Source organism: Kogia breviceps, chromosome 9 (genome assembly GCF_026419965.1).
Source record: "Kogia breviceps isolate mKogBre1 chromosome 9, mKogBre1 haplotype 1, whole genome shotgun sequence".
Taxonomy (NCBI): domain Eukaryota; kingdom Metazoa; phylum Chordata; class Mammalia; order Artiodactyla; family Physeteridae; genus Kogia; species Kogia breviceps.
In genome coordinates this window covers 16412628-16440430 of record NC_081318.1, presented here as the reverse complement: position 1 = coordinate 16440430, position 27803 = coordinate 16412628, and the positions used below count along the sequence as shown (strand labels likewise).

The following is a 27803-nucleotide window of genomic DNA, read 5'->3' as shown; positions in this document are numbered from 1 at the left end:
GTACTAGATTTTATACAGTCTCAGCTAATTATAGAGTGAAATAGTTGGTTTAATTGGGAAGAGGGACTGTGCAGATTTATGTGCTGTATTCATCATTTTGGAAAACTTTTAGTTTTATATAGAATAAATTTGGTGGCAAGAGAATAGCCACCAAATTATTTCAGTAATCCTCATTCAAAGATGATAAGACTGTGAAATAATATGAACTTTAATAAATATTATATAAGCATGATTTTCAATTGATATATCAATTATTTGTACATGGAAAGAGGCCAGATGCAAAATAATAGCTTTCCCATATGAATATATCCTATATACATTATACAGAAGTGGCCAAATACAAAATAATTTTATTTTATGAACATATCCCTTATAATCTATGTGAATTGTGTGCATATGCATATATCACAATTAGAAATATAGTGACAAAAAATTATATTTATTGTGCAACTATAAATAAGTTCAGTCTTTGCAAGATATATACAGATATGCTTCGTGTTAAATATACATGAAGAAAACTACAAGACATCACAGAGGGACAAAGGAGAAATGATTCCATAGTCATTGTTTTTCCCAAATTCATTTATAACAGTCCAGTAAAAATTCCATAAGGAAAAGGAGTTCACAAAATACTCTAAAGTTTGTATAAAAAGAATGAAAATATAGTAAACAATTAAAAACAGTGCACTAATAAATGAGATTTATAATTAGAGCTTCTAAATATATAATAAAATTAAATACTGGTACAAGGATAAAATGGATAAAATAATGGAATAGAATGGAAAGCCCAGAAATAGATCTAAGTTTATGGAAATATTTACTAGATGGTAGAATTAGCTTTTCAAATTTGTGGAGAAAGTGTAAGTTATTTAATAAATGTTTCTGGAGTGACATTTAAACTATTTGGGGAAAAAATCAATATTACATATCTTCATACCTTATTCTAAAATATAATCCATATAAATTGCAATTTCAAGTATAAAATACGTGAAATAGCTAAAGGAAATTATCTTAAATATTTACTTATTTGGACTGGAGAAGGTCTGAATATTTGAATGATACCAATAAATTTAAACATTAATAGGTATAACACATGTCCAAAAACTCCTGTGTAAAAAGGGCAATAAAAAATGTCAATGGGGCTTCCCTGGTGGCGCAGTGGTTGAGAGTCCGTCTGCCGATGCAGGGGACATGGGTTCGTGCCCCGGTCCGGGAAGATCCCACGTGCCGCGGAGCGGCTGGGCCCATGAGCCATGGCCGCTGAGCCTACGCGTCCGGATCCTGTGCTCTGCAAAGGGTGAGGCCACAACAGTGAGAGGCCCGCGTACCGCAAAACAAAAAGAAAAATGTCAATAGTCAGTAACATGAAAAATATAAAACTTCACAAGTCAATAAAATGATAGCTAAAACTTCAAACTGATAGGATATTTTATTCATCTGATTTGCAAATTTATTTTAACGATAATTCTTATTTTTGTTAGCTGTAGTAAAATAACATAATCATCAGTTGATGGTGGGAATTTACTATCAAAAACAGCAAGTGTAGATCATTTTGGCTAATGATCCAACTTTTAGGAGTTTATCCTAAGAAAGCAATTAGTGATCTATAGAAGAAAAAAAATGTACATGAAAGTTCAATGCACCACTGTGTATTAGAGTGTAAAACTGAAAAGGACCTAAGTGTCACAAATAGAGGATTGTTTAATAAATAATGATATGACCACAAAACGAAATATCATGTACCCACTAAAATGATGCATTAGAAGATTATCTAAAGTCTGTTATTATCTTTATTTGAAAATGTTATCAGCCAGTAAATGTCAAAGGTCATAAAGTACGGGCCTAGAGGCCAAATCTGTGTACACACAGACTTGTTTTCCTTGCTTGTCAGTATTTTGTAACATTGAGCAAAGATTATACATTGGGAGAATGCACATAGGAATCCGGATTTCCAGTGTACCTTTCCAGTTCTGAACATCTGACAACTCTGTGACTATATTCCCACCCTCAGCTGGGGCTGGACTGTGGAGGTTCTCTGCCTCTCTTCTCTCCCAGGCCCACCAGCCATGCACCTTGCTTTTCTCACTCTTCCAGTCCCCTACCTGGCCCCACTGAGACAGTGAATTGACGTCTACCATGTGATCTGAAACTTTTAAAGTTATATGTGTATATAGGTGATTGTATTCATTGCATGCTCATGTGTGTGTATATAGGAAGATATACAACAAAATTTCAACAGAAATAAAAGTTCACAGGTGCCTCTGATGATTGTGTAAGGTCTTTGACAACAGGAAACAAGTCAGTATTATTCACTATTTTATCCCCTGAATTTAGGTGGAAGAAAATTATTTGTTGAATGGTCAAGTAAGGAGGATAATAGTTCTTATGAGTCAGGTATGAATAATTCAAAATCATTTTGGGGGGTTTACTTTTCTAATGTACTAATTTAAAAATGAGAAAAAAAATCACGATAATTTTTACTTTTTAATGTCAAGGGCGGAGGGAAATCTGTAAGCAGAGCAAAAATATATCATAAAAAAATCTCACGTACTTTTTAAGTGAAAAAGAAAAACACACCATTCTTAGTTGAGACAATGCAGAAATACTTGGCACTAAATTCTGCTCTATAACACAAAACATAATACAAGAGCCAATTGATTCTTGTCTGATATTGTACTTTTGTTTAGATTTCCGGCCTCCAATTGAAATTGTCAAAATATCCTTCCTTATCCTTTGCAAAGTGTCGCATATCTCAAACACACCCTCTCCAGAAGCCTTCCTTTTGCTTTCCTCCTTTGTTGCAGGGATATTTAGGCAGTGATTACAGTGATACTATAAAACCAGCATTTAAGTCACTGGATGACTATTTCTAGTCTGTTCACTAAATAAGTCCAGGATGAAATCAGCAGCCCAGAGGTGTCAGTTAACTGAGGAATCAGACAGCCAGAGAGACCAGACTGGGTGAGAAAACACCCTTATCCCAAGGACAAACCTTTGCTCTGACTTTGGAGAGAATACACAAATGAACTTGCCAAGTAAATTGCTTTCCTTCTCTAATACGTGATCCCTTTGCTCCAGTGCTAAAGCTGCCTTTTAATGAGTGGGTAAGTAAATATGGAGCTAGATTGAGAGAATCAGTTCATGCTTGTACTTTTTCAATATGGAGAGTGAAATGAAGATACAGATAACAATTTGAATCTAATTTTCAAGCTTGCGTGGATAAAAGGTCACAGAGGGAAGCTGAGATGTACCAGAATGTTGGGGGTGAGAGGCAGGGTGATAGTGACAAAGAAAACCAGCTGACACAGCAGAGGTCTCTTCAGTAAGTACAGCAAAGCCCAAATAGTGTAAACTCAAGACAGAGCTGTTTTCTCTCCACAGGTGCATGCAGTACAGTAGTTAGGAAAATACAGATCTAAGGCCAAAGTCACTCATGGTCATTTCTGACCTCCCAGTCAGCATTATATGGATCCTAAGAGAATTAAAGTAAAATTAGAATCCTACAATGCATTTAAGCTGAAAGAGACAATGGAGTTGAACATCCTCACTGCCACCAAGGACAAAAATCAAACTCAGGGAGGTAAATTCCATCTCCCGATTGAGGCTGCAGGTATTTTAACATCACAGACCCCTGCTCTTTGAATGAGTTTAGACCAACACTGCTGTTTAAAAACAAACAGAGATCAATGTGAGAAGTGGAGTGTGTGGAGTGGTTATGTGTTTACTGTCAGTTGGCTTGAATTCCTAAAGAAGACGCCATCTTGTGTAGTTGAAAATTTTTCCTTTGAGATGAAACAGATTCAAAATAAAAGCCCCTCCCAGGTAGCACCCCCAAGTTCCTAAATTAAAAAAGGAAACACACACACACACAGGCTCAGAAGGACAAGACAGTATGACCAGCCACCAGCCAGCTAAAAGAGAGCAAAATAGGTGGTTTTTTGGTGTAAAAGTAAGGGCAGCAGGGAAGTTTCCTCAGAGTCATTCAGCTGCCAGTATCGGACAATATCAAACTTTAAAGTTCAAGGAGAACCCTCACTCAGATAAATTGATCATTTTGAGCCGAGGCTTATTTCACATGGTTGGTTTGTTTAATTTGGTCCTTAAACTGCCCCATTCACACTATTTAATATTTATATCCTTCTTTTCTTTTTCATGTATTTATTTTTCACCATATAGCATAAAAAAGGAAAACATTTGAGTCATTATTAATAAAGCCATTTACTATTATCCTTCAAAAATGTATTACTATTATAGTTAACTGCTAGTCATACATAACACATGATAACTTTTTGCTTTGTATATTCATAATCTGGTGCCATTTGCTCTACATAACAGGATAGGTAAGGAGAACACATAGCACATACTACCTTCCCAATATGTACACTGCCACTATACGGCAACTTAGAATCAGTTTCTGATTCATGTTGGTGAACAGGAAACAATTATTAGCAAATTTACTTATTACAGGTTTGTAGAATTCAGTAATAAATGGTGATTATCTGAGAGAGGTTGTGACTTCATGAAAATTGTCATCATATGGGATAAGTACAGGGAATCTATGCAATTCATGGAAATTCAAGAATATACTTTCTAGGGCTTCCCTGGTGGCACAGTGGTTGAGAGTCCGCCTGCCGATGCAGGGGACGTGGGTTCGTGCCCCGGTCCGGGAAGATCCCACGTGCCGCGCGACGGCTGGGCCCATGAGCCATGGCTGCTGAGCCTGTGCGTCTGGAGCCTGCGCTCCACGACGGGAGAGGCCACAACAGTGAGAGGCCCACGTACCGCAAAAAAAAAAAAAAAAAAAAAAAAAAGAATATATTTTCTAGATAACAGAAAGTAGTTAAGCAACAGTTCCAGCAGACCTGTTGTACAGTTGACAATTTTACAAACTGTGAAAGTAATTCTCTTTTCACCTCTACTCCCTACCTAGCCAGAGCCAACTTTAAGCTTTTACTTATACCTGTGGATAAATGTTGAGGAGCCAGGACTAGGAGGCTTGGTTTAAATTCCTTTGCATTATCTCATTTAATTCTTGAAATGGATCTGCTGAGCCGGTGTCTTCACTGCATAAGCAATGAGAAAACTTACTCTTGGAGAATTTAGAAACTTACTAAAACTTTGGAGTGTGCTTACATGCCCTGACTGGAGTTTGGGGTTGTCAAAGGGAAGGTACTCAACTCATGGTCAGAGGGTTAGGTCGAGCCAGGGCTATAGACAGACAATGACTCAGGTGATGAGATAGATTGATTTGAAATTGAAATCCACTTGAGATCCTGGTCAATGAGATCTCATGATCCCAGCTTGATCGATGTCATCAATAGTTTATTATATCTTACCTAAGTGGTCTTCACTACCATGGAGTCTCCATACTCCTTAGGTCCTCTGCCATACCCCGCCTTTCTCATACTCAATAGAGAGCCTTTAGGAAGTCTCCTAAACACCCTATTCCTTGACATCTCCAAAACTAATGGAATCTACTCTCATCCTTAACCCTTTCCCTCCTATTTGCAAGATTAACCCTGGGGCCATTCTCTGTGCATGTCGCTTGTATGCCATTCTTTTCTGCTTTCTTAAACTCTTGCATCACCAATGGTACCAACTGTTCTTAATTGTTTAGGCCCACAATCACCAGGGTTTTCTTCTTTTCAGCTTTGTCATCCTTTTTTTTTTTTTTTTTTTAAAAAGAAACTAAACAAAATATTCTCAAAGGCTTCCGTAATCTATCTTTCTTTCAAATCATCTTTTTTTCACTTTGCTTTACCCTCGAGTTACAAAATAAGGGTCTTTCTACCTTGTTGCTCTTATCCATCCCAACCCTGACCATGTACAAAACTACATTTCATGATTTCTTATTCTCTGGCTTTTATACTCAAAGAATTCCATTTTCTTGAAAGTAATTCTTATTTTTTTAATTCCTTTAACCTCAACGTATGAAAATATTGTTTGCATTCTGTAAATCCATTGAGTCTTTTAACGTGGCCATTTAAAGATTTGTTTTTGGTTGAGTAAGAATGTGTAGTTCATAGTAAGAATAAAGGAGCTAGCTATAGGTCTGCTGTTAAAAACTTGGTCATAAAACTTGGAATTATATGTTAATTGAAATTAAACTTTATTCAAGTGGCTCCCAATCCTTATTTTAAAACACAGTTTGGAAATCTGAGGATGTACCGGGAACTGTGCCAAAAATAATGAAAATTCACCCCACCCAATTTCACAGTCCCAACCCCCCAACATGCCTGTTTTGGGTATTTCTGTAGTTTGGATACTTTCTCTTCCCTGTCTTAGACAGGGCTATACCACTGTGACTTTCTGATTTGTGTACATAATAATTTGTTGTTTTAATAACGACACCAAAAAGAAAAAAAAGCACATAGCAAAGTGGGTCAAGCTGTCACCTTCCAGCCTTACAGTGGGCTTTGGAAGCAACCAAACAAGGGAAGAGCCGGAGGCAGGCTGCTCACAAGTTACATTCCTAAATGCAGACACAAAACTGAGGATGTTTTATTATGAAGAACAGAGACTAAGAGGCTGCCTACAAATGAGTCTTTCCTTGGAACACTTGGACGAAATGTTCCCTGCTAGCCAAGCGTGAACGAGAGTGGAGACCGACTGAGAGACGCATAGACCTCATACACAGGCTAAGGATGTGACGTGTGCTGTGGCGCACTGGAGGGGCCCTGCTCAGCGGGTTGAGGTGGGCCGTCTGATCCCCAAAAGACTATCAGTACTGTAGGTCCTGATCCCTCATCTTGCTATTGGAGCTCAGCTCTAACCTCGTCATGACCTCTGGATTTTAAGATGATGAGGCTGTGTCTTCTGTTTGTGGAACAGTATTTCTAGATAAATGTTTTGTAGTAACCATAACATAAATAATGTTTCTCACTTCTAGCCAGGCGTGGCAGAGGAGTAACATGACATTAGAGATTGGGAAATTGGCCCCTTGCGGTGGTCCTTAAGACAACCTGTGCTGTCTCTTACATACCACCCTCGCTGAAGATGGGATGCATGAGGGCCAGAGTGAATAAACATGTAGCAGATACGTATTTGGATAACGATTTTGAAGAAGTCACAAGAAATAGCACGGGTAAACAAGAAAAAGCCTGGAAAAACTCACCCGAGAGAGCTAGCGTTTGGCAGAATGAATATTTTTGTTTTGTTGTTGTTATAAAGTATTCTCTTTAAATGAGCAGAACTGCTAAAATGCAATTTTAAAAATAGTTTTTCTAAACAGCATTTAGAGACTATGGTAAGTGTAAGTCACGGATTCATTTTATGCGTATTCGGAAATCATGTGGCCATGTTGCTCTAAGCTTTTAAGCCCGTACAGCTAGAAACTAGCGGAGATCAGTTTCAGTCTCAGGTTTAATTCCAAAGCCTTTATCTCCTGCGTCCAGAAACCCATTATGCTTATCTGTGTATAAAGGCTATAGAAAGAAAAGTTAGACCACCCTTTTGGAGCAAGGAGGCCAGCCCTTCTGCTGGCACATCACCTAGAAGGATATCTAGGTCCGGTGGGTCTTTGCTGCTCTCTCTCCCTCGAGAAGAAGTGATCCTTTATGAGAAATTTTCCTTAGACTACTATCATTGTAATAGCAGAGACATTCTTTCTTTTCTTCTTCAGGGGGTCAGAATCCCTTCTTCTTCAGCTGACACACTGACAGCTGGCTCACACTTGCACACACAGTGGTGAGGTGAAGGAATCCAGGGCAACTTAGCTTAGCTTCCTATTTCCTTTCATTTTACATTGTTTCAGAGGTTAATTACTTACAGGATCCTCTTCTAACATGCTCTGTTAGAGGTCCAGCTAGATACAATCCTATCCCAGCAGATAGCGCAAACTAAAACTGCTTAGCTGACGGTATAATTGTGCTTGGCGGACTGGGCATCCTGTCTAGCAGACGTGTGCATGAGTCTCAATCCATTTACAGTCTGTTTGACGATCTTCCCTTCTCATGCATTATTTACGTCCAGACGTTGTATTTCAGTGCCTTTATAATGTGGACTGCTCAAAGTTTAGCTGCTTTTTTACTAGATGACATAGTGGGGATAAAGGCATATAAATTGTGTTGGGGGTAATGATTAGCCAAGGTGGTATAGTTTGAGAAAGGAAGTGTCATTTTCGTCATAGCCTCATACTGGGCTTGGTCAACGTGGAGCCTGCCTCCTGGGGAAAAGTAAAGGTTAAGGCCTATAATTCTAGCTCAGTCCGAATGAGAAATCTGATTTTTCAAAGTGTTTGGAGAGTCTGAAAGTAAGGAGGAGTTGAGGTATTTAAATATTTAGTTGGGCTTGAATTTGTGGTGTTGGGAGAAGAAAGGGAATGGGATTGGGGAAAGGGAGGGTTGGGGCAGCATGTGATGACCTATGTGACACATGTATCACATGTCGTAAATTACGTCATGATTTCACCTGAGGTTATCACCAAGAAAGTGGCTTTAGTTAAAGCAGGTAGGAGAGTTGACTGTCCTGATTTACCAATGAAGTTCTTCATTCTCTCTGACCAACTTGCTTTATTTTAACTCTAAATTAGAGCTTTGGATACAAAAATCTTTGCTGAGTTGATGTAGCTTTTTATGTTGCTTCATCTCAATTGCCATTAGATCATTTAGTAAAGACTTTAATCTTCTCCGTGCTCTCATTTTTCACATTTAAGTGGGATAACACTGTGGTCATTTTGCTCCGTTCTAGAAATAGGCTGCAATCAGACTCCGAGGAAACAATCATTTTGTATTTCAATTGGAAACAATAAAAATAGTTGCTGCCCATTACTCTTTACACTTTGTTACTACTTTATTTTTATAGCTTCATTGAATCTGGTATGAATCATAAGTATAAGAAGCCTGTGTCATTTCTGTCATTGAAAAGTTAAAGGACCCAAGATTCAAGCTTATGGAGTCTTTTGTTCCTTTGGACTCTATGCCTATTCTAGACTTTACTACCAGAGGAATGGTGATGTCTGTTAAGCTTACACACATGGGTGCACTTTTTTTCAGAGGTTATAAGCAAGAAAATTATGCCTATAAAACACAATCCACTTACATTTACCTTTCATATGTGGATTTTTATGAAAAGAGCAACACATGCATTGATTAATTTTTTCTTCTTTCCGTACGCAAGGCAGCCTTAAGCAGAGACGTGCTTAAAATAAATACTAGACTCCTAAGTGCAACTAAGTGTCCTTTTCTCTACTTACCTGTTATAAATGTCTTATCTAAATTTGTATTTTCTTTATGGTCAGAAGAAATTTCACTTCTTCCTGTACCTCCTAATCTTTACACAACTTCTGATCCCATTTATTCTTAAAAATTCCAGTCTGCTCTTCAAAGGAAACTATTAACTTACTTTTGAACTTCACTCCCCTCTTCAAAGCTGTCCTTGGGCTACTATCCAAAGTCCCATGTTGCCTTGCCCTTGTGCCCAGTCAGCTTTCAGCAGAAGGCATGTGCACCATTGAAAAGGGTCTGTAGAGCTTCCCTGGTGGCGCAGTGGTTGAGAGTCCGCCTGCCAATGCAGGGGACACAAGTTCGCGCCCCGGTCCGGGAAGATCCCACATGCCGCGGAGCGGCTGGGAGGCCACAACAGTGAGAAGCCCGCGTACCACTAAAAAAAAAAAAGAAAAGAAAAGGGTCTGTAAAGGGATGCATTGTTTGGGATTCCACAGTTTCCAATCTAGAATTTTCTATCAGCGTCATAACAAGCCTCAATCCCTCTGCAAATTTGATTCACATGTTTAATTCAAGCAATGAATTAACTAATTTCGAGTTATTAAACCAGCAGCCTGCCTATTTTAGGAAAAAACAAAACGGAATACAGAAAGCTGACTATACAAATTTCCAACTTCTCAAGATGGTAAGAAACACACAGGCATCAATTCAAATACAGCTGCCTAATCATATACAACTTTCAGTAGCTCTTCGAGGATTGCTCCCATTTTCCTTTCACTCCTCTTCCTTGTGAGGACATAACAACCTTTAGACAGAGGGATTTCTCCACTTTTGCTGCTGTCTGGTCTAGAATGCACTATTTTGTCAGCCCCATTTACTCGATGATGTTGATTATCAATATTGGAGTTCAGTCAGATTCCTGGTACAGAAAAGAAAGGGTGCTGCAGTGCTTATTCAGGTAGAATTTCATTTTAAAAAGTCAAAAGAATGATTTATTCCAGATCATGCTTTGTTTATAACTGTCCAGACCACTTTTCCCTTTTGGCAGGAGATGGGTTGTGTTAAAAAAAAATAACTAAAAGGAGCCACAGTCGTAGAGACAAGGACAAGGGTACTAGTTAAATCATTGTTAGGTCTCTTTCCCTCTTAGTCATGACATTTTTTTTCTAGAGTAAGTGCTGTTTAGGATGTGTTTTGAAGAAGGCAGGAGATAGCTTGGCGAACATGGAGTGGAAGTTTGTCCCAGCATCACGAAGAATAGTATTATTTTTGACAGACAGCCCAAACTGCAAACATGTTTACATTGTAATAAGGGCTTGGAAATTCTTTAAGGTTTTCACGCTGGAAAAATTCATGAATTCTCTTGTATTTGTACTAATGTGTGGATCAAATTGCTGTTTCAGCTACTTTCACGCTTCTTTACCATTTGCTTTTAAATTTTTTTCTTTTTTATGAAAGTGCAGCTTACATCCAGCAAAGTGCACAAAACGTAAGGCTTAATAAATGCAATATTATAAGTGAGGCTTTCTTTTTTCAAATATTTTACGTAATGTGTACCTGGTAAAGTCTGCAATACTGGGCTGCAATTTTCTAAATGAGAAAAACTCTACACATTGCTTTCAGAATACTTTCAACACAACTTTTCAGATATAATTAAAAGGTCAGCGTAGGTGAGCCAACAGCCAAGTTTTATTTTGTGTTTCTGAACCTGCAGGTGGTCAGGCCCAATGCACTGGGGTGGATATCCACCAAAGTACATTGCACTTTCCTGAAAAATATATAATGCACAATCTTGAGAAGAGAGTAAAAAATAATGTCACACAGAGCAAATGGTGAAGGGAAGGAAAAAAGAGAAAGAAGGGAGATAGAAATAATAGGAAAGGTTTCCAGGAAGCCTTCTATATTTTTTTCACCCCAATCTGACCAGCCTTTCTTAGCCCTGGCACTTGTCATTGTATTTATCCAGAGTTGTTTTAGGTAGCTGGATATTTCATTAGCAGTTTGTGTATCCCCTAGATTTTAAACTCTTTGTGGATGAGAATGTGTTCTGTCTTTTGTTTGGTCACTCGTTACTCCTTCACTTTGATCCTCCACAGCCCTTGAAGGCAAATGAAGATCTGTTCATAACGGAAATTCAATAAGCTGTTTTAGAATGAAGAAAGAAACAGAGAAAGCTCTGGTTTCCTAGCAGGGCTGCCATTGCTCTCTGCGGCCACCACCCCCAGCATAGCTCACTACATAGTGAGATTCAGGACCTCATTTTTCAGGAGATAGAAACAGCTCTCGATATGTGTATTGATTCCTAAAGTGTCACTTGAAAGAAAACCTGATTAAAGAAAAAAGAAAAAGTGGAAATTTACTCCATTTCTGTCTGATGCTGAAAATGTACCAGGGTGTGGAATGTCAATATTATCAGCTATCAGAGCTGTACTGTCTCCTGGGCCCCGGGGCAGAACTCTTCTTTTCCTTTAAGTAAAATTGAAAGACATTCAAGATTTGTAAGGGTAATCACAATATAAGCAAATTATATCATCTACTACATCAGTATCAAAACTCTGTACATTGAAACATCTCTTTAGAGAAAAGGGACTTTGCTTCCCAAGACTTCCCTAAAAAGTCTCTCCCCAAATCTCTTTTCTTTTCTTTATTTTTCTCTCCAACACCATTGATGGCAGAAGTGATTGATCATTGATGTAGGAATAATCTCAAGCCTATTAAATTCCCATATCAAAGGTTTTAAAAATTAGTGGGACTGATTGCATGTGTAGAAGATCTAAAACAGAGTATAGACTATATACCTCAATGGTCACTCTTCCATGTCAGGGAAATTACACAGTTAGATTTTAATTTATCAGATTATTATACAATATTGTATATTAATTTAGAAATATATACTATATTTCTAAATAATAATATAGTATGTACTATAGTATATACTATATATATTAGTATATACTAGAGTATATACTAATATAGTATATACCATAATATACTAATATAGTATATTAATTTAGAAATATATACTAAAAAATTAAAAATAAATAAGCTTCATTTGCTTTCTAATTGATGATCACATGGTGTAAAGTTACCATTTCCTTCTTAAGGCAGAGAAGAAATATGGGTAACTCTTCTAGACTATCTACTAGCTCCTTGTTCCTAGTATAGTCTTGTTTCTAATGACAGTCATATTTTATTCTATCATCCTTATATTTTTTCATGTTTTTTATAATAGTTGTTATTTTGCGCTGAAAGCGATATCTAAGCATAATATTGTTGAAGTCAACTTTTAATTATCTCAGGACAGACTGTGGTGTTTAGCCCTTATATATGCAATTTAAAAAGCTAAAATGGGCCTTATTACTCTATCAGTTGAGGGAATTTCAGGCAACACTGGCAAGGCTGATGATTTTATCCCTAGTGTTTGCTCAATGATTAGGCTGCTTCTTAGAGACGAGTGTCTGAAAGAGAGGGACAGACAAAACCCAGAAAACTTTGCCATTTTTAGTAATGTATTTAAATAGCAGCAGAAGTTAGAGGTCTATAGAAAGCATATAGATTAAGATTACATTTTTAAAACAAACTTTAAATATAAACAATCATAAATTCAGGTTTATGTGAATTCCTCTTGACTTCTTGTTCTGAAATTTTTTTATGCAACCACATATCTTCTTTCCCTGGAGTCCACTTGTTGTCAATCATGGGCTCCTTTTTTCCTGATTTTTTAAATTCTTCTAGAAAGCTTTTTTTTTTTAATTTTTATTTATTTGTTTGTTTATTTTTGGCTGCATTGGGTCTTCGTTGTGTACGGGCTTTCTCTGGTTGTGACGAGCAGGGCCTACTCTTCATTGCAGTGCACGGGCTTCTCGTTGCGGTGGCTTCACTTGTTGCGGAGCATGGGCTCTAGGCACACAGGCTTCATTAGTTGTGGCTTGCAGGCTCTAGAGCACAGGCTCAGTAGGTGTAGCACACAGGCTTTGTTGCTCCGCGGCATGTGGAATCTTTCCAGACCAGGGCTCGAACCTGTGTCCCCTGCATTGGCAGGCGGATTCTTAACTGCTGTGCCACCAGGGAAGCTCTAGAAAGCTTTTTTAATAAATCAGCTTTTGTTTCCTGGTATGGCATAGTAGAAAGAATGTGACCACAGGAGTCGGATACCTAAATTTGGACCATAGCCCTAGTATTTGCCAGCTCTCTGATCACAGTCACCTGTAAAGCTGGAAAAGATGATTATTGTTTTCAGAGTATTGTGAGAATTAAATAAAATAATGTGCAGAAAATTCTAGCATTTAGATGACACATGTATTAATAAATTTATCATTAGCTTATTATGTTATGGACGCACCTGTGAAAGTGATCATTATATATCAGCCATCGTGCCTGACTTGGGCAGAGTGTGGAGAAAACCTCATTTATTTTTATCAAGTTTTCCCTGTGTATTCAAATATACATTAGAATTTTTTTTTTTTTTTTGGCCTCACCGAATGGCATGCGGGATCTTAGTTCCCCTACCAGGGATTGAACCTGTGCCACCTGCATTGAGAGTACCAAGTCTTAACCACTGGACCTCCAGGGAAGTCCCCCATGAAATTTTTTAAAAATCATTTAAGTTAGCATTTTCTCTGTGTAACAGTTCCAAAAGGTCAATTACTGTCAATGTTAGAACTTCTGTGTAGTTGATGTAAAAATTTTGTGAGAAGTTATATATCAATTTACCTGGTGATATGTTTTTATGAAGATTGCTTTTAGAAAAATGTTTTAATCTAAATGTCACATATTTTCATGTACAGAACCTCACTTACTAACTCTTTGTCTCATTGTGAACATCTCCTGTCCAAAGTCACAATATTGGCCTGGACATGATGATCCTCTGTTGTCTAATCCAAAGACCCAACTTGAACTTGGATTAGTCATAAATAAATTATGATAAATTTGGGGGGCTCACACTGGCTGCTAGGTAAAACTGTTCCTCAGACAAACAATGAATATAAATCCTGAGTCTGAAGCAAGTAATTTGGGTTTGAATCTCAATTTGATTCTTAATTATTTGATCTTTAGTTCAGTATTTATAAAAAGGTGTATAATAATCACCTCAGGAGTTGCTGTGAAGAGTAATCATGCTCAACATTTATTGTATTATTATCAATGTTATTATTATCATTGATTATTTAATTATTAATAACTTAATATCATTGATAATGATAACTTAGTATTACCAGTACCACTACACCCCTACATTTCCTCACTCTTAATCTGTTTTATACACACACACACAGACACACACACACACACAATTTTCTGTTAACTATTAAGAAAGGTGATTAATTTATACTTATTTAACAATAGTAAATATTAATAGTATTTATTTAATGCTTAACATTTATAGATCAGGGTTCAGAGACATCATCTCACTTGATCCTTACCACAACTCTAGATGAAAAATAGAGTTGCTATTATTCTTATTTGAGAAAAAAAATAGCTAATAATTAAGAGCAGAGATTAGCACCCACAACTTTGCCAGGATAATATTAAACTGCTACATTTGTCACTGCTGCATAAAGGGACTCAAGTAGTGAAGAAGCTAAGGACACAATTTTTTTTCTCTTAAGTTTCTGTAGTATTTTCACGACTGAGTCATAAACTAACGGTAAAATAACAAATGGATTATTATACATTTGCCAAATTAAGATATTAAGTCCTTTAAAGGTCATCTTCATTGTTTACTTTGTGGTGATTATGTTATTTCATCAATGATGTAACAATTATTGCTTTAATAAAATCCTATGATGCCACATCAAAGGTAAAAACTTTTACAGAACTGTAAACAGCAGAGGTGCCTAGAGCTTTATTAAAGAAAGCTGTTTTCTTTAATAGAAGAGGAACAGTCCTTACTAAGCTTGTGTATCATGTGAGGAGAAAGGAATGCCATTCTTCAAATACTTGTGCTTGCTTCTAAGTGAATGTTTTCCATTTTTACATATAGCATTAGTATAAACAAGTAAATATTATAACTCTAAAATTTTAGAGGGTACGATAGCAACTAAGTATGTTAACACTGTATAAATTTACTATGTTTTACTTGAATAAGCATTCCAGGACCCCGAAATGGAATCTGTCTTAGCTAGAAACCTCTGTTGGATAAAGGATAGTTCTCAAGTGGGGAGAGAAACAGAGAGTATCTAACCGAAGGGTAAAGACATTGATTTGAGTTGCAGACATTTACTCACTGGCCTTGAAACCAAGGCCACTTAATCTCTTCGTATAGCCTGAGCTTACTCCTTAAGATAAAGGGGATGATAGCACCTGTTCTGTATATTTTATAGAGTTGTTAATATTAAGTGAGATAACATATGTTTAGAGTCCTAAGATTATTTTTTCTTTCAATTATTTTTATTGATTGAAAATGTAAAGCATGCTCATAAGCATGAGAATCATGAAGCTTTATGTTATTGTAAAGTTTTAGAATAATAATAGTTATTGGTTTTTTTTTTTTTTTTTTTGTGGTATGCGGGCCTCTCACTGTTGTGGCCTCTCCCGTTGCGGGGCACAGGCTCCGGATGCGCAGGCTCAGCGGCCGTGGCTCACGGGCCCAGCCGCTCCGCAGCATGTGGGATCTTCCCGGACCGGGGCACGAACCCGTATCCCCTGCATCGGCAGGCGGATTCTCAACCACTGCGCCACCAGGGAAGCCCCAATAGTTATTGTTTTTAGCAGAAGTTAAGGCAAGAACCAAATCCCTTACTCATTCTTACAGTTTCTTATTTCCATAAAATAAGAGATCAAGCTAGTTTATTTTTTAACTTAAATGTTATATATATATATATTTAAAATTCTCCAGAGGAAGTCACCAAAAATATTTTTTAATAAAATAAATATTGCTCTATGTTTTATTAAAATGAGTGTGAAGAATAAATTAAAGTGTCAAAAAGGATACTGGGAAAATTAATGTTTGGTACTTTTCAATCAAAGTATTAAAATGAACATTTTGAAACATACATATAACTCAATTCTAAAAATATCCATGAACTTATCTAATGAATAGACAAAAGCAAGCTTATAAGCAAGTCAGAATTCTGAACTTACTGTTATATTAGCTAATAAGGAATCATTAGAATAATGACTGGATTAGTGAAATTATTTTGTTCAAATAAATTACATGAATAAACAATTGTATAAGTAATGACCAAAAGCAGTGGTATTGAAACAATTCCACTGATTAGGTAAATAGGGGTTGAATTAATAATATTAATTGTTGATCCTGTATTGATTCAACAAACATTTTTGAGCACCAGTTATATTTGAGGCAGTGAGCTGGATGTTAGAGCTACAAAGGCTCAGAAGTCAAAATTCACAGTTTTGTTAGTGACGAAGAAAGATACATAGACAGTGTATCAATCAGTGTCCTATGGGTCAAAGGTCTAAACAGGGGATCTACAAAAACTAAAACCTGAAAGGCTACTAACTGTAGGAAAAAAAGTGCTCAGCCTCTCTAGTAATCAGAGTAATAGAAATTAAGACAAAAAGCTGCATGTTGTCTCTCTGGGATTGGCAAATATTACAAAGTTGCATAATAACAATTGTTTAAAGGTTATTAAGAAACAGGATTTACCTGGTCAGAGTAGGATCCTCTGCAGCTATCCAAGAGAATAATATGACTGTAGTCAGAAGAAGGCTTATACCCATGCCTTCATCCAGTGCCTTGGTCCCTATCTTGGGATTATATGATAGGGAAATTTGTAACTCAAGTCCATGACAAAATAGGAAAATTTTAATTTCAGCACCATTTCAAGCAGTTTGAGGCAAACTGCATGCCCAACACTAGAGAAATGTATAAGAAAAGATGCTATGATTTACTCACTATGGAATTATCAATAGAAGCAATACACTTGAAGTAGCTGGAGCAATATAAAAACATAATATGGAGTGAAAAATAAAAAGAAACAGAACAACACCTAGGACAGAGTATCATTTAGTAAATTAAGATCATAAGGGAAAAAATGTATATTTTCCAGAGTTGCATATCTAGCCAAAGAAATAGTGCAAGCAACTTGAACAAGTTCTAAAGGAGAGAAGGGGTAATGGGATGTGAGAAATAACAATGAAAAGAAGGAAAACATTGGTGAAATAAAAATAAGAGGACCATGCAGAGACTGATGAGGATGTTGGGTATAGTCTGAGGAGTATAATTTACTCAGCCTTCCACTTGATATTCAAATAACTCTAGACAAACAGGCGAATAAGAGCAACAGAACAGAATAAAATGGTATGAGGCATGCTATGGAAAAAAACAGCTAGGCTAAAAGCTATCAAAAGGGTTTCATAGAGTTGATGATGCCTGAAGGCTGAATAGGAGGCACAGGTGAGAAATGTGAGGATGTAAGGATGAGGGGATGCGGGGGAGGTTCTTTTAAGATATGAGACAAGGAGGGAAAATGGCATGAAGTTGTAGCATACAATGTTGTGTTTGGATAACTGCATGTAATTGCCTTTAATGTGGGATATTTAGGGAAGTTCTGAGATACTTCTGGAAAGACGCAAGGGGGCAAGATTATAAATTTTATCAAGGGTCTAATTATGTCAATGATACAAGTAACTAGGGCCTAACATAAGGAAATGGGAGTGAAAATGGGAACAACGTATAACTTCAGGAGATACTTCAAAGGTAGAGTTGACAGGTCATGGTTGCAGGAAGTATGGGAGAGGCAGGAAGCCAGGAGATGGCTAAGAATTTTAACTTGATGATAATAGGATTCACAGAGATGGGTAAAACAATATGGAGAATTTTGAAACAAAATATGGTAAATTCCATTCCATCAAAACTACTTTCCTAATTAAACTCTTCAAAGTTTCTCCATGACTTAGAGATTAAATTCAAATTCCTTATGTTTTCCTTAAGAAATTTATGATGAGACCTCTGTCAATGAATTGTTTTAATGTTTCTAGGTGGGTTTTTTTTTTTTGCTATAATATTTCTGAATGGACGTCCTTGAGTAGACCTCTTGCACATTTTTCTAACTATAGCTGAAATATAAATTACTATATGTAGTATTACTGAGACAAGTGTTTCTTCAATGTTAAATTTTTATAAATGTATTTACATTTTTAGAGATATAGATACGGTTCCCTGCAAGGAAATTACCCCAGTAACTCCAACCAATAATGTCCAATAATTTTAACAACTGTGGATGAAGAAATGGTTTCCACTGTTTGTGTCTGCATTTTCTTTTCTCAGTCTATATTACAGTTGTCTTTGGGTGACTTGGTTTTGGGTGTCTTTGCCTTTTAGGGTGCTTAGAATGATGAGTTAGGGTCAGGATAGTAGGTCATGGAATGACTAAACCACCTCCTATATCCCAACTAATGACAACATATTTGCATTTTTATATTGTGAGGTTGAATATCTTTTCATATGATTAAAATTTAACATTTTAATTTGTCTTTCATCTAGCGAGTATATCAATGTTTTAGATCGTTAGTCTTCTCATCTTTCCTTATTTCATTTCAAAACTTTTTATATTAAGGACACTAGGTAACTTTTTATCATGTGCTTTTACAAATATTGTTTCCTTTTATTTTTACTTTTTTTATGCAAAAATTTCAAATAATTACGTAGTGCTTACATATATTTTTCTTATGGCTTCTGAGTTTTGGGTCTTGTTTATTAAGGCTAAATTCCTCCTAAGTAATTGTTTTTGAAAATATACTTGAAGATAACTTGCTTTCCAATAGAATAATCCATTTCGTTTAAGTGCTATTTGTACTATGAAGGTGCTTAGCAGTTAATTTTCTACATGAATTTCAAGGGAAAACTGCTGCCCCATCTGTATTTCATTGTAATTAGGGGGACCTGAATGAATAGAGATTTCTCAATTTCAAAATGCCAACAAATAACTTCTCAACAATGCTTACTTTCTGATATACACAACTCACTGATTTTGTCAACTTGGGCTAATTCTTTCAGAGGTCGTGTCCCCAGAAATGTGTCATAGCTCATTTGATAAACTCAACTTTCTTTCCAGTGTTCCTTATGAAATATTGCTCAATTGTCTCCAGATTTCGATGATATTATCTGAAAATGGTGAACATGTGTTTACTTAAACACAACAGGGTTGGGCAGGAGAAAGTGCACTCCAGTTTAATAATTGCTCCTTTACCAATCCATCACTGCCACCAGAGCGTATGCCTCTCACAGGCAAAGACCTTGTCTTAATTATCAGGGAATACCCATAATGCTTAATCCTGAGTTACTTTTAATAGGTATATGAGGACAAAGTAAATGAGTGAATGATTGAACGAACTAAGGTTCATAGTCTTATCTCCATCACTGACTTGATATGTGACCTTGTATAAATGTTAATTTTTCTGGGCTTCAGTTCCCTGTTCTGCTGAACAAATATAATTTCTAGCCTGACTGTACCAAAGATTTGTCTGGAAGAACAATAAGATAACAGATTTGGTAGTGATTTGAAAAAAGAAAAAAAATCAGAAAATTTTCATATATCAATATACATTTGATAAATAATTTCTTTTGCAGGATATGGAATATTGCTAACTACATAGAATACGCTATGTGACACTAACTACAAGTGTAAAATGGAGATCAGAAAAGAATAATACTCACTGGGGGGAATGTATTGGCTAAAAGGAGTATCATTATTACTTTATTATTATCATTATCAGTATTATTATGAAAAACACTTAGAGAAACCTGGTGGAAAAAGTCACACACGATATTATATGTTTTATGCTTCCCCCATAATTTTGTCCTCCTATTGGTTTATTAATTTTTATGTCTATACCAGAAACCTCTTGATGCTTTGGAAAGTTTTTTGTATAATTTTGGCTTATTTAGTTCAATTCATCAATATTAGGCTCAGTTAAATTGACTGATGACAGATAGATAGATAGATAGATAGATAGACAGACAGACAGACAGACAGATATTCAGTTCTAGACATGAACATATTCAAAATGTCATCAGACTTCAAATACATTGGCAGCCTGAAAGGATCTTTTGAATCCTTCATTTAAAGTTTTTGCTTTTCATAGGGGGAATTGAGGCAGGTAGTCACAATAAACTTGTAGGAGAAAGAAGGAAGATTTTGGAGTAAAAAATGTAGTTCAAAAGAGAGAAATCTGATATATTTTAAAGTAATGTTTATATTATATATTTGTTAATTTTATTCTATTTCCCTGCAGGTTTAAATGTTTATTTGGCTACTTGGCTACTGATTAGAGAACACAAAATGAATAACTCAACAAACTCCTCTAACAATGGCCTGGCTCTGACCAGTCCTTATAAGACATTTGAAGTGGTTTTTATTGTCCTTGTGGCTGGGTCCCTCAGTTTGGTGACCATTATTGGGAACATCCTGGTCATGGTCTCCATTAAAGTCAACCGCCACCTCCAGACCGTCAACAATTACTTTTTGTTCAGCTTGGCCTGTGCTGACCTCATCATTGGTGTTTTCTCCATGAACCTGTACACCCTTTACACTGTGATTGGCTACTGGCCTTTGGGACCTGTGGTGTGTGACCTTTGGCTAGCCCTGGACTACGTGGTCAGCAATGCCTCAGTAATGAACCTGCTCATCATCAGCTTTGACAGATACTTCTGTGTCACAAAACCGCTCACCTATCCCGTCAAGCGGACCACAAAAATGGCAGGTATGATGATTGCAGCTGCCTGGGTCCTCTCCTTTATCCTCTGGGCTCCGGCCATTCTCTTCTGGCAGTTCATTGTAGGGGTGAGAACTGTGGAGGATGGGGAATGCTACATTCAGTTTTTTTCCAATGCTGCTGTCACCTTTGGCACTGCCATTGCAGCTTTCTATTTGCCTGTGATCATCATGACTGTGTTATACTGGCACATATCCCGAGCCAGTAAGAGCAGGATAAAGAAGGACAAAAAGGAGCCTGTGGCCAACCAAGATCCAGTTTCTCCAAGTCTGGTACAAGGAAGGATAGTGAAGCCAAACAACAACATGCCTGGCAGTGATGATGGCCTGGAGCACAACAAAATCCAGAACGGCAAAGCTCCCCGAGATGCTGTGACTGAAAACTGTGTCCAGGGGGAGGAAAAGGAAAGCTCCAATGATTCCACCTCAGTCAGTGCTGTCGCCTCTAATATGAGAGATGATGAAATAACCCAGGATGAAAACACAGTTTCCACTTCCCTGGGCCACTCCAAAGATGAGAACTCAAAGCAAACATGCATCAAAATTGTCACCAAGACCCAAAAAGGTGACTCATGTACCCCAACTAATACCACCGTGGAGCTAGTTGGTTCTTCAGGTCAGAATGGAAATGAAAAACAGAACATTGTTGCTCGCAAGATTGTAAAGATGACCAAGCAGCCTGCAAAAAAGAAGCCTCCTCCTTCCCGGGAAAAGAAAGTGACCAGGACGATCTTGGCCATTCTGTTGGCTTTCATCATCACTTGGGCCCCATACAATGTCATGGTGCTCATTAACACCTTCTGTGCGCCCTGCGTCCCCAACACAGTGTGGACAATTGGTTATTGGCTCTGTTACATCAACAGCACCATCAACCCGGCCTGCTATGCACTTTGTAATGCCACCTTCAAGAAGACCTTTAAACACCTCCTCATGTGTCATTATAAGAACATAGGCGCCACAAGGTAAAACATCTTTGTAAAGAAAGAAGGTAGTCAAGGGGAGCTTGGCAAAAAGGAACAGAATAAAAGAGCTCCTAGTTTTCAAATCTCTGCCATTGCACTTTATAGTCTTATCATGGAATGTGCAATTAAGGAGCCCAACAGTGACACTCTTATGGTGCCTATGCTCCAGTTTGAAACTTGCACCTTATAAACCCTGTCAGTTTAGGAGCAAGGAGACCATTAAGGAGACATGTTGGAACTGCTGATTTAAGAAATGATCTATGCTTTCTCATACTCTCTTGAAGAAGGGCTTTTGAATCTATAATTTTATCTCTGCACAAAAGAATAATAACCTCACTCCTTTTTTTCATTTTTTTGTTCCCAAGTGTCCGTATGAGGATGAAATGCCACAGTTACAAACTAACCTGGAGAGTCAAACATAAAGCCATTATACAATGGCGAAGTGAACAAAGAAGATCAAAAAAAGATGTAGAAATGGCCTCCGGAGTGTTTAACATATATTATTCTCTTGTTATGGTTTTATTTGGAGAACTGCAACATAATAAATGCTTATCGGGCTTCCCTGGTGGCGCAGTGGTTGAGAATCCGCCTGCCGATGCAGGGGTCACGGGTTCGTGCCCTGGTCCGGGAAGATCCCACATGCCGCGGAGCAACTAAGCCCGTGAGCCATGGCCGCTAGGCCTGCGCGTCCGGAGCCTGTGCTCCGCAACGGGAGAGGCCACAGCAGTGAGAGGCCCGCATACCACAAAAAAAAAAAAAAAAAAAAAAAAATAAATGCTTATCTTTTTTTACCTTTCCCTTTCCCACCATCAAAAGAGAGCAAACAAACAAAAACAAACAAAAAACTTAATTACATTATATCATTATTTTTCTCATATGGCATTGGTTTTTATACTTTCCTGTTTTACATTGTGTAAGGGCAAAATCTGTAGGACTTTCACTAAATACAGAGACAGCCATGAAAAAGGGTATTTCACCCCTGCCCACTGTGTCTTTTGCATTCTTTGGGGGTATAAAACCCTATGAGGATTTAGTTCGCTTACGATTCTTCATGTGAAATATTTTCACCAATCTGATTTTCTACTAAACTAGCCTCTTATTTTAATAGAATAGCCTACTTAATATATAAACATGCTTGAGAAACCAAAGTCATTTTTTAAATTGAGGTTTCATCAAATTGAACAATGGTCATTCTTGTTGGAGAAAGTTTACTGAGGGCGGGTGAATTTTGAGATAAGAAAATAGAAGGTTGAAAGGGCATCCTGTTTCAGCCTGATCTGCCTAACCTATGTATGACATGCTAACTTGTAAACATGACTCCTGACCTTTGTCAGCAGGAAGATGCTGCTTCATTCATCTGGAATCTTAAATAGGATTAATTTATTCGTGTGGCACCAATGGCTTTTGGGTCAGTCCCAAGAGAATAAGACCTTCTCCTCAATGCTTGCTAAAGGATGATATTCAACTTACAGATAAGTGAGGTTTATAACCATCCTATGACCTATGGAGGGAAAAAAAAAATAGAGTAATTAAAAAACGTACATTGAAACCACCTTTTTTTCCCTCAAATCATCAGTTCTCCCTAAAATTTTTTAACTTCAAAATTCTGTCAATAGAAGTAGTAATCTTTATGGCAGAAATGTTACGGATACCTAAACAGGCCAAGTGAGCTCAGCAAAATCTGAAAGAGTATAAATGGCTGCACCTGTGCCACTTCTCACCATTTTTTAAAATTCTAGACTATAGAAAAGTCATATCAGAACCGATTACCCAATGGTGGCTTTATATAAATCTTGTCTATGTAAGACTTTTTATTGGTACCCCAAATAAATATACAGTTATATTGACTCACACTTAGTTATTTTTACCCCTCAACTTTTTTTTCTTACTATATTTGCTGTAGTCTTCCAATCAGATTTTTAAAGATGGCCCAATCAATAGAAATCTAATTTATAAAACCCTTTTCAAATTTCACATTTTGCATTTTAAATTTATGGGCTTTATGATAACTTGACCAGTAATACCCATGTGAGTTGCATGATGAATTTGTCAGCATTAGACTTCAGCACTTCAATTAGAGTTATTTTGTGTGACTTGCCTCACTGATGGCATCTCAAAAATTTTGAGAGCTGAAAAAAAAGCACAAGGCAAATAACAACAAAAAAGAACAATTAGTAAGAAGCAAACTGCCAATAATTGTTGTACATATCCTTTATAAAAATGACTTCTTGTTTCAACAACTTCAGTCATTCCTCCCCAACTAAATCTTCTATTTATAAACATACAGCATCAGTTCATACAGATATCTTTATTCTACCTTAATGTAAACTTTTACATTTAAAATCCGTATTTATTTTGTTTCTTCAAGTCAACGTATCACCTTAGTTGGGATGAACTCTTTGGATTCAAGGATTGAGGATTCAGGATTTGGGTCCTTTTTTGCCTTCTCTAGCAATGCAACTCATCGTGAATCAAACTGCCTCTTACTCTCCATTGCCATTACATGCTTGCTTTTCTTCCTTCTCTTCTTGATCTTCACCGTATCTACCACAACCTTATTGAAAGAGAAACAATCAAAAATTAAAGAAAGGAATTGAATATAGACTGACGCATCATGGAAGCTTTGTAAACCGGAATCAGAAAAATGGGAAGAATACTGAAAATAGTAGATGCTTAGAAAGATATGGAGACTGCATCCAAAGGCTTGCATTAACTATTGCTGGATTTGTCTATTTCAGTGGCTCCCAACTAGGGACCATTTTTCCTCCCAGGGGACATTTAACAATGTGTGGAGACATTGTTGGTTGTCACAACTTGAGGGAGGGCTATTCGCATCTAGTGAATAGGGGCCAGGGATGCTGCTAAACAGCTTACAATGCACAGGATAGACCCCACAACTAAGAATTTTTTGGCTCAAAATGTCAGCAGTGCCAAAGTTAAGAAACCCTGGCCTATTTTAAGGGATTCGAGAGCTTGCTTTATATAAGTGGGAAAATAATCCTGTATCACTCTTAGAATATCAATGCAAATTGTTCATCTGTTTGAGAAAGGTAATGTTCACCAATCATGTATCAGACACACTGTCATCCATTGAGTCTGGTATATTTGTAATTCACAGACTGGGAACATCTATATAGGCAAAACCACCAGACCATATGCACATAGCACATTGTTTCCAACACCTTAATGTCCACTTATGATTGCCACAGTGTCCAGTCAGTTGAAGTTGAAGTAGTTGGCTATTAAAATGGTTGCAGTTGATATGTTCACTTTCTATTGGAGCTGCTATTTTTCCTGTCAAAAACCTTAACAGCCTCTTTCAGAAACAATATGATTCATCTCCTTTATCTTCACTGGAAAGGTAAATATCTGTCAAGAACTTCTTCTTTCCTCATAGCAATAATGTAAATATCCCAGAGCGGTCTTATAAGAAGAGGAATTTAAGAATGTGAAAAAGCTAGTTCATTTCTTGAAAAAAGAAATGATTGCCTTTTTACCAGTTCATCATTAATTTAATGTCAGCTCCCAAGGGGTAGGACAAAGTCATCAGGATAATAAGCCACATAGGATAAGCTTTCTGGTTTGAATGTCAAAGCTGGAGGTCCCACATACTCCTGCTCTTTGTCCATTCACCACTTTTTTGACCCTAAACATCTGACATTGGGAGAGACGGGAGTTCAAAATGATGGCAACATATACTTAGAAATGCAATCTACTTTTATTTTCTCCTACTTAGTTCACTGGTAGTTGCCTTTTCCCCAGTTTGATAGTATCCCTTTCAACAATCACAGCACTGGCGTTGCAAATAGATTAGGGAAGCACCCAAAGCTGGATGAATTGTGCAAAATGTATGTTCAGCATGTATATATAATACCATGCCTCTTAAATATGCTTCTCTTAAAAGGGTGCACGCTACAGCATGAACTGTGTGCATATTTGATGTATCTTCCTGGAATATGCTGTATGCTTAATATACATATCCTATAAATAGAGTAATAAAATGTATAATAGAAATACATATTTCTGTATGCAAATAAATATATTATACACAAAGTCTGAGTATGTAATATGGTATATGTTGCTTCAGAGTAACAAAAGTAGATTTTATACGCCCAATTTTGAAAGAAAGTAGTATTTGCTTTTGAAGGAAGACATTAAAGAACAGCCGAAACCCTACCCATATTACTATTACACTGTTTCATAATCTTTGGAAACATAGCAGTTATTTTAAATATCTCTTGGAGGAATATAGTAATAAATCTCTGGTGTCACCCCACGTGACAGCAATGCTTTTTGCCTCTGTGTTCCTGACAGTTCTCTAACTAGAATCTTCCTGGCTGTTTCTGTTCCAACAGCTGTGTTGATCTCACGTCTGATTGCCTGATGAGATTGCAGCCAATTCATTGACATACAGCTTTGCTCTCCTCCAAATTAACTGATTTTTGTGAAATAAAAAATAATCATACTGGGAGGAAGGGATAACCTTCAGAATGTTTTACACTTTGAAAAACAAGGAAAAATTGTACAACCACTGTATGTTACAAACCACTCTTTTCAGTTTGGGGCCAGTACAGCATCCCATACATTAAAGGCCAGAAATCTTTAGTGTAGTATGATATTGAAAGTTTCTCCAAGAAATTATAAAATATATGGTTTGTTTCTAAGTGTCCTACATTTTCTCCATAGCAATTATTATCCTTTCCTTGTTGTCCACCCTAACTATCCACATTCCTCAGAACATTTTCTTTTGTCCATTAGCACAAGTCCTTACTTAGCAAACATTGTCATGATGTTAGCTGATAGTGGGCATGCAGTCCCAAGAGATGCCTGCATTTTAATAGAAAAAGCATAAACACTGAACATTTGAAAGATTCCTATTGGAATCTTCAGATTAATCTAAAGATTACCTTTAGATTAATCTAAAGGTAATCTTTAGATAATCTTTAGATACCAATGCATGAAATGGGAGGGACTCTTTTCAGTGAACTCTAGTTTTCTTTGAATTTTATGACGCTCTTGGAAGGCTACCCACTTCAGAAATTTTCCCTTTTATGCCACAGTCCACCCTTGTAAATTACTGTTCCTTATGTAAACCAAAATCATTTCTAGAAAAAAAAATTGCATTTTCTGTCAATTCTCGTTAGTTTATTATTGTTCCAGTGAAACGTTCTCAATTCATTTTTTAGAATTTGAATTGAATACTGTATTGATGAATTGTCAAATGCTATTCCTGACTAGGTGGTTGGAAATACTGAGAGGAGAAAAACATCTTGCCATCATAATGGAAGAAGTTTCCACTTTATAATATATGTCAGTCTTTTTCATCCCAAAATGGAGGAAGCACAATGTGGTAAGTTGTGGAATATAGAAAGATATTTATTAAGTAGTGACATTCTACAATATCTATTCTTTGACTTCTTAAACACACACACACACACACACACACAGTGAGTCATGGGAAACTGTGAAGAAAAAAAGGCACCCATCTTCTGTGCTTGCATTTACACAGCAACTCATCTGTTAAACTGTACATTTACTGAAAATGTGGATATGTTTGGAAGTAATATTGAAGGATTTTTTTAAATGAGTACTGTTTTCAAGTTATTGTTATAAGATAAGGGATGGTGTTAGCGAATATCTCATCCACTTTTTTTTTTTCTTGGCCACACCCTGCAGCATGCAGAATCTCAGTTCCCTGACCAGGTATCAAATCCTTGCCCCCTGCATTGGAAGCTTGGACCACCAGGGAAGTCTGGTGTTAGTGAATGAATTGTGTCTGTGTCCAGAAAGAATTACAATGGATTGCAGAGGTGGATAATTTAAATCTGCGTAATGGTTGGACTATTTGTATATAAAAATGTTACAATTCACTTTATCCTTAATTATCTTCAACAAACTAAGTCTTACTCTCCTTACTGCCTTTGTATGTAGGGTGGGTACTTAACATTTGTGACAGTATGAGTATCTTTACTAGGGCCATATTATATTATGCCTTATATCAG

At 36.9% G+C, this 27803-nt stretch overlaps 1 protein-coding gene across 3 annotated transcripts in view; it reads left to right on the top strand.

Annotated features, from left to right (window-relative positions):
* Window positions 1-27223, top strand: part of CHRM2 (cholinergic receptor muscarinic 2) — a 156843-nt gene extending 129620 nt beyond the window's left edge. For 2 of the 3 annotated variants that reach the window (XM_059074933.2, XM_067042072.1), the window contains one exon: window positions 20361-25854. In XM_059074933.2, the coding sequence (XP_058930916.1) occupies window positions 20408-21805 (1398 nt within the window). In that variant the 5' untranslated portion in view covers window positions 20361-20407 and the 3' untranslated portion in view covers window positions 21806-25854. Of the gene's footprint in view, window positions 1-20360; window positions 25855-27039 lie in introns of those variants that run through there. The other variant, XR_010842073.1, reaches the window with a different exon arrangement.
* The last annotated feature ends 580 nt before the right edge of the window (window positions 27224-27803 follow it).